At 47.0% G+C, this 12,313-nt stretch overlaps 2 protein-coding genes across 2 annotated transcripts in view; both read right to left on the bottom strand.

The window, feature by feature from the left end:
* The window catches only part of INPP5B (inositol polyphosphate-5-phosphatase, 75kDa), a 26,382-nt gene extending 24,359 nt beyond the window's left edge, over positions 1 to 2,023 (bottom strand). The window contains exons 1-3 of the mRNA XM_009328230.1: positions 1,950 to 2,023; positions 930 to 995; positions 474 to 492 (exon numbers count right to left, since the gene is read on the bottom strand). Coding sequence (XP_009326505.1) covers positions 474 to 492; positions 930 to 995; positions 1,950 to 2,023 — 159 coding nt within the window. The remainder of the gene's footprint in view (positions 1 to 473; positions 493 to 929; positions 996 to 1,949) is intronic.
* Positions 2,024 to 3,931: 1,908 nt separating this feature from the next.
* Positions 3,932 to 12,313, bottom strand: part of SF3A3 (splicing factor 3a, subunit 3, 60kDa) — a 14,349-nt gene continuing 5,967 nt past the window's right edge. Inside the window, 16 exon segments of the mRNA XM_009328229.1 lie at positions 3,932 to 4,600; positions 5,215 to 5,270; positions 6,188 to 6,278; positions 6,731 to 6,841; positions 6,956 to 7,120; positions 7,814 to 7,883; positions 8,189 to 8,264; positions 8,267 to 8,280; positions 8,631 to 8,698; positions 9,062 to 9,130; positions 9,478 to 9,616; positions 10,001 to 10,083; positions 10,509 to 10,600; positions 11,001 to 11,073; positions 11,547 to 11,652; positions 12,148 to 12,200. Of these exon segments, the coding sequence (XP_009326504.1) occupies positions 4,523 to 4,600; positions 5,215 to 5,270; positions 6,188 to 6,278; positions 6,731 to 6,841; positions 6,956 to 7,120; positions 7,814 to 7,883; positions 8,189 to 8,264; positions 8,267 to 8,280; positions 8,631 to 8,698; positions 9,062 to 9,130; positions 9,478 to 9,616; positions 10,001 to 10,083; positions 10,509 to 10,600; positions 11,001 to 11,073; positions 11,547 to 11,652; positions 12,148 to 12,200 (1,344 nt within the window). The 3' untranslated portion in view covers positions 3,932 to 4,522.

The following is a 12,313-nucleotide window of genomic DNA, read 5'->3' as shown; positions in this document are numbered from 1 at the left end:
GCCACGTTGTACTCTGGAAGACACAAAGTTTCCCCTTAGTGAAGGAAACATCAACCTCACACTCAACAAGCCCCGCATCCCCTCCTGAACCTCTGCAGAGTCCAAAGACATCTGCGGGAAGCATCAGTCACATTGTGGTTGGGATGTGGATGGCAGTAAGTGACAGGACGTCCCAAACAAGGTCCATTTGCAGCCAGCGACCAGGCAACTCAACAAACAGGTCAGAGACAACAGACTACTGCAGCAGCACTACTGACAGATGTTACAACAGCTTTTCCCTCCCCCTTCCAGCCACACTGCATATGAAGAACAGGCTTTTCTGGGTTCAAAACCTTGGAAAAAGGTTCCTCAGTACAGCTCCATCCTACAGAATACAGCCTAGAGGGGACAGGGACAAAGTCCCCGTGGCACCACACTGCCTTTGCCCCGCTCCCCACAGGAGCCCCAGGTTTCCCTCGGGGTGCAGAGCTCACCTGCTGTGGCAAGATGGTCCTGGACGCAGAGGTGCAGAGCCAAGATGCAGAGCAGCAGCCCTGGAATGGAGGGGGGATGACTGAAAGCACCATGTCTGCCGCCTGCTTTACCCACAGCCCAAAGAGCCACCCCAGCAGCACAGGCAGCTTGCCCTTGAAACACCAAATCCAGCCCCCACCAGCCTTCCTGGAGCAGGGTGGTGGCCACGTCCCCTCGGGAAGGTCATGGGGAGCCCCACAGACACAGCTGAGGTCAAGGACCCATGCTGGCCACAGGGGACCAGTCCTGATGCAGAACCACCCCCCCCTCTACTTTCCCAGAGCCCCGGGTGACCAGCAGCCACCCCTCGCCCCAGGGAGCCTCTGGCACAGCCTCTGACAGCTGGGGCAGGGATGGACGTCCTGGGCACGCTGGGACAGACACCGTTCTCCATGCTGCAGCAGAGCCCCCGTTACCTTGAATGGGGCGAACGAGCCATCGGCGACCTGCCATCTTCATCCACCAGCAACTTCACCCGGGACCTGGCAGGAAGAGGCACGGTCAGAGCTGAGCAGCAGGAGGGGACAGTCCAGTGGTCGCTGCCGCGGTCACAGCAGCACGTGCTCCCCGAGTCTGCCTGGCACACAGCTTGGGATGAGGTGGCAGAAACAATATCGGGACAAGTTACATAAAAGAGACTTTCCCTGTTGTTGTTTTTGAAGAAACCTTTTGGACGGGAAATTCTACAGCCTTTATTCCAGACACCATGGGACACCAGAGAAATCCAGGTTGTTCAGCACTCCATTTGTGGTCCCTGTAATGGCAGGACATGCTTTTCAGGCAGGAATAAGTGCCTGGCAATAACACCCCCCACCAACAGCACCTCTGAAAACTGCCGTTCAGGTCATCTCAACAGGCTCTCAACCCAGAAATCATCTAACATACAAATAACCAAAAAATTCAGCACCCTTGTCACTGTGCTTGCCTGGACTTTAGGGAGCAACAGTCAGGCCCTTTCAGCCACAGCTGCAGCAGGAGGCAGTTGAACAAGCGCAGAGGGGGCCTGAGAGCTGCCTACCCCAGACTGAAAGCCCCAAGCCACCAGTGCGGTGCTGGCCGGCACAGCCACACACTCCAGCAGTGCCGGGTGCCCGCTCCCGAGGGGCTGTTGCCTCTCCCCTGCAGCTCAGCCCAGCACAATCTCCAGCTCCAGCTCTTGTGCCAGCAGCAGCACACCCAGCAAAGGGCACAGCCACATTGCTGAGCGGGAACACAGGCTCTCCCCAGGGGGTGTTTGTGCCTGGGCTGCACAGGAGGCCAAGAGCACCTCTAGGACACCGGCTGCAAGCACGTTCAGGGAGAGAAGGCAGCTGCTGAGGGCTTGCCCAGCTCCTGCCTGTGTTGCTGCTGAGTGCCGCGGTTGGTTGCCAGAGGGTGCAGGGAGCTGCCCCCGCAGAGGTGCGGGGCAGACACCCCAGTACAGGTCTGCACTCTACCTCCAGTACGAGCCCCAGGGCCGCAGCACAGTGCTGCATGCGGCCGCGTGCTTGCGGGAGCAGTTCTCAGCCATGCAGGCTCAGCCCCAGGACATCCAGTCGCTCCCCTCAGCCCCAGGACATCCACAGTCGCTCCCTCTTGAGAGGCTCTCCAAAAGCACCAAGGCTGCCGCAGCCGCCTGCCGCTGACGGGGCCCAGGGGCACAGCAGGGCTGCTGGCAAGCAGGAGCCCCCTGGGGAGCTATGTGCTCCCGTCGGTGTGGTAACCCTCCACCGGCGCTCCCAGGCAATACACAGAGCTGCAGGCAGCTGCCAGGAGCACGAAATCAGGGTAGTTATGGACGACACCTGGCAGCGTGCAGCAGTTTGCTGATGCTGTTGCAAATGAAGAAGTGGCCCACCGACAGCAGCACCCATCACGAAAGGACCCAAGCCCACCAGCCCTCAGCGTTCAGGGCAGCAAGAGAGACCATCCATAGCAGTTCTTGCTGTGGATGGACAAGGAAAGGCTGGTGTGAAAAATGCCCATTTCCAGACATGCCTATGCAACAGGCCCTCAGGACCCGGCAAAGACCAAAAACCAGGCATATTAGTTCCGGCACAGAACTCATGCGGAACATAAACAGGAACATTTACAGCTGAAGTAGCTTTCCCTAGCGAGAGGTGGAAACGCTCTGGATCATAAAGAGCTGTTGCACTGCCAACGCTCAAATATTTCTGGTTAACTCACAATAAACAGTCACGTCCTTCCCACCTGCCCATCTCTGCGTGTGTCTCCCCTCCCTGCCAGCCCACACCGCAGCCCGGGACGGTGGCGCTCACATCTTTCATGCAGGATTTCCCACCTGCCAGCCGGGGCACCACAGCCCTCAGGCTGCGAGCAGCTCGCTGCCTGGACCGAGCGAGGAAACCGGGCAGCACCTCTGGGAAAGCAATACAGGCCGGCCTGGGCAGGAGGCAGGTCTGCTGTGACACCGGAGCTGCCTGGCAAAGCTGCTGCTGCAGCTTGCTTCTGGGGGTGGGCACGGGAGCCACCGCTGCTTCACGGCAAGGAGAATGGGGTTTTGCCAACAATGGCTAGGCTTCATGACGGAGCAGGTTCAATGGACAGAGGTTTTCTGCTGTAAAGCTCCGGGCTACGTCCTTGCATGTGCCTCCACGCTGCTGTCAAGTCCCGACTACAAAGAGGTGTCTGCACAGCTACTCACTGCCCAGTCCCTTGCCCTGCCACTCACCCCTATGGTTTGGGAAATTCTACCTGCTTTGGTGCTTTCCATGACACCCACGTCTCCGTTGTAGGAATCTCTCTGCTTTCATTCAAAATTACCTGTTTAGCTAAGGAAACAGCAAAGACGTGACTCCAAACAGGCTCCATGGCCAAGTTCTCCAAGGAGAACTATAACACTCCCCCTCTAGCTTATGATTTAGGCCCAGTTAGCATTCCCCAAGGACCTGGAACGGCTGAAGCTTGCGTAGAGACCACTGAGGCTGTTCATTCAGAATGAAAGAGAAGACAATGCAGGCTGGCGCTTCTCTCACCTTCCAAACCAGGGCAGCCACCACCCAGGCCAGGTTTGGACAACCTTACGAGCAGGATGCCGCTCCAGCACAGCCCAGCCCGGCTCCAGGGCAGGCCAGGAACAAACACCCACCAGACACCGCCTCGTCCCAAGGAGAACAACTTTCCCCCAGGGCAGGGAAAGGAAAGAGCCCCCAGCATTGACTCACCCTGTCCGTAACCAGCCCCACCCCTGCCAACCGCCGGCCGCGCAAACCATCACCTGGGGGAAGCGTTTGTTACCTGCTGCTCCACGGCATCTGGAGATGCAGATGGCCCTGCACAGCAACAACAGAGAAAGGGGTTTTTTGAGGCTAGAGATGTCACACAAGCCAACTCTATACCAAAATGAAACCCCACCTGAGGGGCTGGAGGGGCGACGAGGACTTGCCACACTGCTGGAGAAATTACCACAAACTGCCCACACAGCACAACCTAAATCAAGCTCTATTATTAATTCTCTGAAAAAATCCCAGTGGCCAAACCTCCACAGGGAGGCAGGCCTGAGATAAAAGCAGCAACGAAAGCCAAATACATTTGTTTTGCAAAGGAGCCCAAAGAAAACCATATGCTTACAGCAAGATATAGTATAGGACCATTACTCGTTGTCAGCATGCAATGTTCATGTGTGCTTTACAGAAAGGCAATCCTCATCATAAAAATTTCCATCAGAACAGGAATAAGAGAGAAGCAATTGTTTCTGACAATTCAAAACATGTAAAAAGCATTTTAAAAATACCATAGTCAAATCTCTTCCTTCCAGCATATGAAAGGAGACAAGTTTCTCAGCACTTCCTAAATTAAAACCAGTTTATTTTTCAAGGTTGTCTTTTTTTTAGTATAAAATAACGTCACAAGTCTGCTTTTCACAAGGGGCTTACTAGAAAGTGATTCTATAAAGTATCCTTGAAATCTATCTTCATGCACATAGAAAATCCAGAAACTGAAGAAGAGCCAGAGCTGCTGACACATCTCCACTTGCTTTTCAGATGTGAAATCCTTCACTTGGGAAAAGCTACAGCAGCCCTTGACGTTTCAAGTCTTCATAGGTCTTTTTATTCACCACGTTCCCGCTGGAATCCTCGTATTCCTCCTAGAATGGAATGAACAGTTTAGAGACACCTGGACACGGCCTGACTCTGGTTGTACTACAGCATTTGAATTCTAGCTCCAGCAGCACCTACTGCACACGACCATCCTGCCAAGAACCTCTCTGCATGAAGGCATGCAGTGGATCTACCAGCAGGCTCCGTGAGAAGAGCTTATCCAGCGCCAGAATAATGACAAGCTGTACTACAGGCTGTATTTCCCACAGTTGCCCTGCATGCTGCTGAAAAATGGTTTGAGACAGAAGTTTAGGAAAAGGCACTAGTATAAGTGAACACACCACTCACAACAGTTCCTTTTTCTTCTCACAAAGCAAAGATGACGTTGGCGCTGTAAGGCAGTGTATTAAAAGATTCTTACACAAAGGGCTGAGTCTGCCCTATCAGAACTGCTTTCCAATACAGCACAAGAAGTGCTTTTCATACACCACCACTAACAGGAGCTGTGCAGCCAGCAGTGTAGGTTCCCGCTTATCTCTCCAGCATGCAGGGGACTCTCTTAGAAATTCTTTTGACGGAGCCAGACAGTTCATGCAAGGTAAAGGGGGGGTTCCCATGTACACAGGACTAGAGACGTCCAAATGCCTCTATAACATCTCACCTCTGTATCGGGCTGCCATCTCTCTGAAGCCTTCTGTTGTTTCAGCTTTGCCCACACTGTAAATACAAAGTCATACAGGTTCTGATGCCATTTCCCTGGAGATACTAGTTTTTAATCTAGTAAAATATACACGAGCTTTCCCCCCCACACTTTCTTTTAAAACACTGTCACTTCAGCAGTCCAGGAATGTATCTAATACCCATTACAAATGTACCATCCCCCTGTACGGTTTACTGAAAGGCACAAGAACTAAAGCAAAGAAAGCTTTAAAGTGATCATTCAGGATGGGACACGAGACAAAGATCCAAGAACACTACTTCAGAGATACAGCTCCAAAGGTAATAGCAGCTTGTTTGGGAAATCAAGGCTTTACCTGTTTGGTTTCTCCTAGGCAAGAGTTAATTTACCTCTAGGAACCATGACCTGTATCTGTTAACGTAAGCGGGGCAGATTCAAGAAACAACCTCTGCATGAGGTAGCCTCCTCAAAACATCAGCACACATTAGCTGCATTAAATTATAAACACTAAGTCCTAAGTACTGTAGGCTTTCAAAATCTGCCTATAGGCTCTACCATTTCTGAAGGTTTTTCTGGCTTCCCCATGAAGATGTTGACGAATATCAATTAAGAGTTACGTGGGATGATGTAGCCACACTCTGCCTAAAGAAATGGTGGCCCATTGCACTTGGCTGAGAATTCATACACAAAGCGCCACAGACAAAACAGCCGGCAACAAATGAACACTTCGCTGGCAATCCCAGCAAGCATCTACTCCCGCAGGTATCCAACAAAAAAAAAGCCACTCTCCTTTTAAGAGCTGGGAGGGATGGTCCAAGGAAGGATCATTCCACATGCACCATGTTTCTTACCCTCCTTCCTGGAACTACTCTCTGGTCATAGAGCAAGACAAATTTTTGGCGAGAGCTAATAGAGCATTATGCCACACATTCCCTGTTCTGCCATCACTACTTACATGAGACCGCATCCTCAATCTGTGTGACATTGGCGAAGTGCGCAGTGTTGGGAATGCCCAGGCATCTCATCCCGTGAGCGTGTCGCCACTCCTGGGGAGAAGGGACAAGAGGTCAGTGTACGAGGGGGAATGCCACTTCATCCGCAATGCCAAAGACTAAAAGACATATTAACATCTGGACAGGGTGAAACAAATACTACCAAAATACACATCTACCAGTCCCAAAAACCTCTATAAAAATATTTTTTTGGTATTTCAGACAGTAACAATACACTGGCAGTCAACAGGCGCTCTGCACCAATCAGACTTGGATACTGAAATTAGCGTTCAAACAAGAAGGGACTGTACATAAATTTGCAGAAGAGATCTTAGTATGCCCTACATATTTTATAGTTCCAATCGCACAGCCCTGCAGCATCAGCCCAGACCCACATTTTAGAAGTGGAAGAAGTGCCACTCAGGCACTCCAGTGGTTTACTAGTTACTTATTATAAAGATTACCTGAACATAGTACTGATGTTTTTGTAGCAAAACATTACTTACTGCAAAGTGACGCTGAAAAGCTTTGGGCCCTCGGTAGGTGTAGTTACCACAAATCTCACAATTGTAGTTGATGTTTAAGCCATGTAATTTATATAACCAGTATGGGATTGGCTGACAAGCGAAAAGAAACAAAGATTAGGCCAAATGGCAAGGCAGGTTCAGACAGAAGAGTGGTGTGGAGTCAGTGACATCTCCCACTTTTCTAGACCTGACAATCTCAGTTACCTTGCCATCCCAACCAAGAGGCAGATTTTTAGGATTATAAATTATTTCATTTTCTTCATCTTCACTCTCACTCTCACTGATCTGCTCTTCCTCCTCCTCCTCCCTCTCTTCCCCTGTCCGTGCTTGCTTACGCTGCACATTCTCATGAGTGAGGTGTCTCTGTTCCTAGAGTGCGAGAAAACAGAAAGAATCGTTCACACAACATGATAGCAACAAAATAAGGGCAAACTCTTGCAGTGTGAAACACCTCCTCAACGTACAGAGGGAGGGGAATGGAAGACCAGTAAGAAACAGAGAACTCTCATTTTATTTAGCCCAACAACTTAAGTTTCTAGTATAACATTCTAAAGAATGAAAAACTTGTACTACCATTAGCACTTCCAAGATGACAAGCTAACAGCAACAGCCACCCTGCTAAAAGCAATTGCCCCAAACTTAAGCAAGGACTTAAGGCACGCATCAAGGCAGAGCAAGTAAAGGTTTGCAGTATCCTGTGACTTAGGCATAAAAATTATCTACATTGATGTGGTGCCTAGAAGAAGAGAAGGAAAAAAAAAAAAAAAAAAAGACAAGACAGGCTTCTCCAAGGGAACATGTAGCCTCCAAATCTGGGTCGGTTCACAAAAACCTGGCAAATATTTAGCTAATGGAAATGTAAGTGTAATCCATCACATTCTACTTACTGACAGAAAAAGCTACCTGCTAACATGCACTTTAAAACACTACGACTCTGGACATGAAAATAACTCTTCTGGGCATGCTGTCTATGAAAGCACTGCGTAAAGATGTGGATGACCTTCCAGTCAACAATTTGACAGCTCTGAAATAAAAAGCTCAAAGACAAAATAAAATCCTTACCCCAAGAACTTCTACATACTCATAAATCTGAGCTTCCAGGAATGCAAGATCTTTATTTCTTTCAGTGTCCCTGGAAATAGATAAAGAAACTTTATGAAGTCCATTCCAGAACTGCAAACATCATGTGTACACTGAACTCCTAAAGACACATTTGACTTTGTACAGCAAGAAAACAGAAACAAGTACCAAACAGCTAGTGTAAACTAAACTGTACACAAACTATTCAGCTCTGATATCTTCCATTTGGTCTAACATGAAAACCTACTAATACTCCAAGAATCTCTCTGTCAACTATACAAGAATGATGCCTATAGAATACTTCTCATCCAAGTGAAGAGAACACCACCAACCTGAGAACGACCTTTAGGAACTCACCTTTTGCTTCCTTTTGTCTTTGGATTCTTAGCAAACAAGGAAGGATCAAGTGCTTCTAGGGATTTGCCTTTAGTTTTTTCTCTTCCAGAGTCCTGTGGAGAAGCAGGGAGGAGATGAGTCCAAACCATAGTTTTATATTTCCCAAGAACATGAATTCATGCAACAAAATTCTAAATTTAGCTTTTAAGAGATCATGAGATTTCCTACTATCTTTGTCTTCATTCCTTAAGCCAAATTTTTCTATACAAGAGACTTCAGTACAGGACACTTTTCAAAACAGTAGATCGCAGTATCCCCTGATTGGTTTTCAATGTTTTGTCTTTCAAACATCAATAAAGTAATACTTGTACAACAGAGACAACAAAACAAGTGTCCCATAAAGGAATGCAAGACAGGAAGACCTCAAAAACTGAAAAGGAACTATGAAGAGGCTGCACCTTACCCGCCACATTTTAGTCCCAGGGCCAGTAAAGCCGATTTTAACCTGTCCAGTCCCAGGGAGGCCAATTCCTGGTCAATTAAAGTAAATCACAATGAGAGAGAAGCTATTAAACAAATACAATATGGATGCATGTCCATTTTAACTCACTAAAAAAGAAAATAAAACCCAAACAACAAACAGCATTCAAGAAAGGAATGTCAAGGGTGCACCACTCCTCACTGAAAAATGAGGAATGTGACAAATCTAACCAGATCTTTCAAGCTAATTTCTCCCATAAGGGGGATGTAAGTCATCAGCATAATCAAAGTTTTATTCAGAGAGCACAGAGCCAGAGGCAAAAGCACAGCAAGTAAAGTTATGAAAAGAAACAAAATTACTAAGCTTCCACCTGCTCAAAATTAAGCACTACGTGCAGAGCACTGAAAACATACCTCCCAAGAGGAAAATGCTGAGAGATCCAGGTGGGCTCCAGCATGAGTGAGTGCACTGCTGGTCTCTTTCTGCCAAGAAAATCCACATGCAAGATCCTTGTGACATCCTACAACACTTCATGCAATATAATATTCTAACCTCAAGAAAAGCAGTTCATTTCACAGAGAAAAATTCTCTCGCTAAACTGAGCAATGGGACAATAGAAAAGATACAAAATAAGCAAGCCTTAAAAAAGGTTTGTTTCAAACTGATCATGTTGGTTTTCAAATTCAAGTTAGTGTTAAATTGCATCTTTGTGATACACAACTACACACCTTGCTATTAGACTTAACCTCAGTGGTGACTTTACACAAATGTTTCACAGAAAACCTATCACAAATACAGAGGCGTTCACACAGGCCTAACAACTGCTCACCGGCCAGCCAGGGAATGTCCCATTTTCCCACTTCTTCTCAAACTCAGTCTGAATTTTCCCAAAAAGTTCATTCTGGTCCAGTAACGGTTTCACTCGATCTGTGTAATCCTGTAGGTACTCAAGAAGCATTTCAAGGTACCTGGCAGAGTAATCATGAGCACAGGTAATTCAATATCAACCTCAAACATATTTCTCTAACCACATCTTTGGAAAGTAATTACCCTCTAGTACTCCAAAGGGAAGTCATCAAGATTCTGACAGTTTTCAACACACGATTTCTAGATACAGTAGTTACAAGGATAAAGCAAGGTCCCTCCACATGGTAGAATGTGGCTTTCCACAGTTTTGCTGTGCTGCATGTTTTCTCAGGGCTCAGACACACGACTGAGTTACTATAGCTCAGTGGCCCAATTTACATGAGTTAAGTTTGACTGTTAATTATATTCTTAGCAGCTGTACGCTTAAGAAACAAATTCCTTCTCATCAACTGTCATAAAAGAAGCAGGTAGGCAAAAAGGCTCACCTCTTATATTCAGCATTTTTTCTCTCCTTGGGAATATCGAAGAGTTGGTCAAATGTGGATAAGTAAGTGATATAATCCAATTTCTAAGAATGAAGAAGTTTGAGTCAGACTTTATACACATGCAGCCAAATTAACATCCAGTTACCAGAAGAGAAGAGAAGCACTAGCTCATGCCATTATTCTGGACTGCAGAGGCCCGGGGTTCTCTGTGCGCTAACACACTGCCTTAGACACCTATCGGTACTCGGTGGCAGAAAGCAGAGGCCATCATTACACTAACGACAGAGAGATATCAACCGCAGAGAACAAAAGAGGAGAGTCACGAAGCCGCGTTCGGAATTCAGATGCTGTCAAGCTGTATGTGCAACAAAGTGACTTTGAAATAGCTATTTAGAAATAAAAACTTATCTACATAAGAAAAGAAAACCAACAAATAACCATGAACCAACCAAAGAAAAACCCCTCAGCCTTAAGCACTGAAGTTGCCCAGACACATGCAGCCACTTACCTCTGATGATTTCAGATTAATGTACTTGAGATAGCAGTCATGCAGATCTAAGTATCGTCCATACCCTTCCTCATCTGTGAACTCCACCAGATCTGTAGGAAAGATCACAAAGAGCTTTATTATGAGCTTAATCTTCCCCACTTATTATATACATGCTTTAGAACTTGAGAAGGATCAACTGTGGACTAATTTATGCTTAAGGAAGATGTTCACAATGCAAATGGGATGCTCATTGATTAGACACCTGACTGCTTCTCTGCGTAAGCACACTAGAACATTCCTCAGGAGGAGCACCACTACTGTGGAATATTCCAGGGGGCTGCAGTTCAGAAGAATTTAAATAACAAAAGAACAATTTCCAGAAGTCATTTAGTAAAAGGGAGGCGGAACTCAAAACACGCAAAACAGATCAAACGACTCATTAAATAACGCCTCTCAAGCAAGCAGCATATTTTCACTTAAACTGTCCTCAAAGAAAAACTACAGACTTACTTTGAGCTTCTTCACTCGGGTTGTCTCTGGCCTTCAACAGTTCCTCAAACTCCACTGACATCGGAACACAGATCTTCAAGAACATACAGAAGTTACAGAAAAAAATATTACTTCAGCTAATGTCCCAGAATAATTCATATAAAATCACAATAAGTTGCAAACAGTAAAACTGCTAACTGAAAAGGTATCCAAAGCATTTCTTCTCCATTACTTTTGCACAAAGAAAAAAATCTGACTTTAGCCAGCAGGAGAAAGGCAAGACCAAATGCCAGCTCAGCAGCAGAACGTTCCTGAGCTAACACACAGCAAGCAGAGAACACGGTTAGCATCCTACATCTTCTCCTACTCATACCGCTCTCGCAGTTTACGTACTGCCTCTGAAGCACCACCGAACCTTGAACATCATCTTTTCTCAAGTGACGTTTTAGTGTACTTAATGCTTGTATATTAAGGCAATTAAACTGGGAAAAAAAAGTCTGTTTATCATAGGGATGAGGTCCAACAGACCACAAATCACCTATTCTTATGAAGTAGAGAACTACTTACCTCATTTGGGTGCTTTCGGTGAAATTCCTTAATTTGTTTCAGTCTGTTGTAGAATTCTGCAAATTCATTTGGCCCTGAAATGGCACTGAGTTCTTCTTTCCGTAAGCTACGAGTTCATGAAAAAGGACAGATTACAAGCAGAAAGGAAAACACGCTGGCACTGATACAATCTTTTTCCAGGTCTAGTGCTGCATTTCGATCACACAAAGCTCCAGTAAGACTGACTGCAAACCCCAGAAAGTCACATCAGATCTCACAGTCCACCAGGCTTACGGTTTGAGGCTCCGGGTCACGTCTCCCGCTGACCATGCTGCAGTCTCCACTTACACACCTTCGAGGCACCTCACGGCCTCCCCCCATGGCTTAAACCAAGAAAATAACAAAATGCGTATATCCTGCATGTACATATCCAATGTGCAGCCTGGGTCCTGCTCCAGTGGGTTTCGCCTCCAAAACGTGATTCCTGGTCTCACATAGCAGCATTACTCCTCATATATTTACAAGTGACTTAAAAGAACCCCCAAGTTCTTCATCTGCAAAACACATCCAGCAGACGTTCAGGCGCACACACGCCAGACGACGTGTTTGTACAAGCACTCACCCGTCCTTGTCGTCATACAAGTCTCTCAGGTTGCCACTCACTTCCATGTACCTCTAAAAAACAGAAGAAAGCCCCAAATGCCACAGAGGACGTTACCAGGGGCAAGACCCGCTCATTCCCGGGCGCTCTGGCAGCACTAGGCAGAGGCCTGGCCTGCCCCACGCTG

This window comes from Pygoscelis adeliae, unplaced genomic scaffold (genome assembly GCF_000699105.1).
Source record: "Pygoscelis adeliae isolate BGI_AS28 unplaced genomic scaffold, ASM69910v1 Scaffold387, whole genome shotgun sequence".
Taxonomy (NCBI): Eukaryota; Metazoa; Chordata; class Aves; order Sphenisciformes; family Spheniscidae; genus Pygoscelis; species Pygoscelis adeliae.
This window is presented reverse-complemented; position numbering and strand designations above follow the sequence as displayed.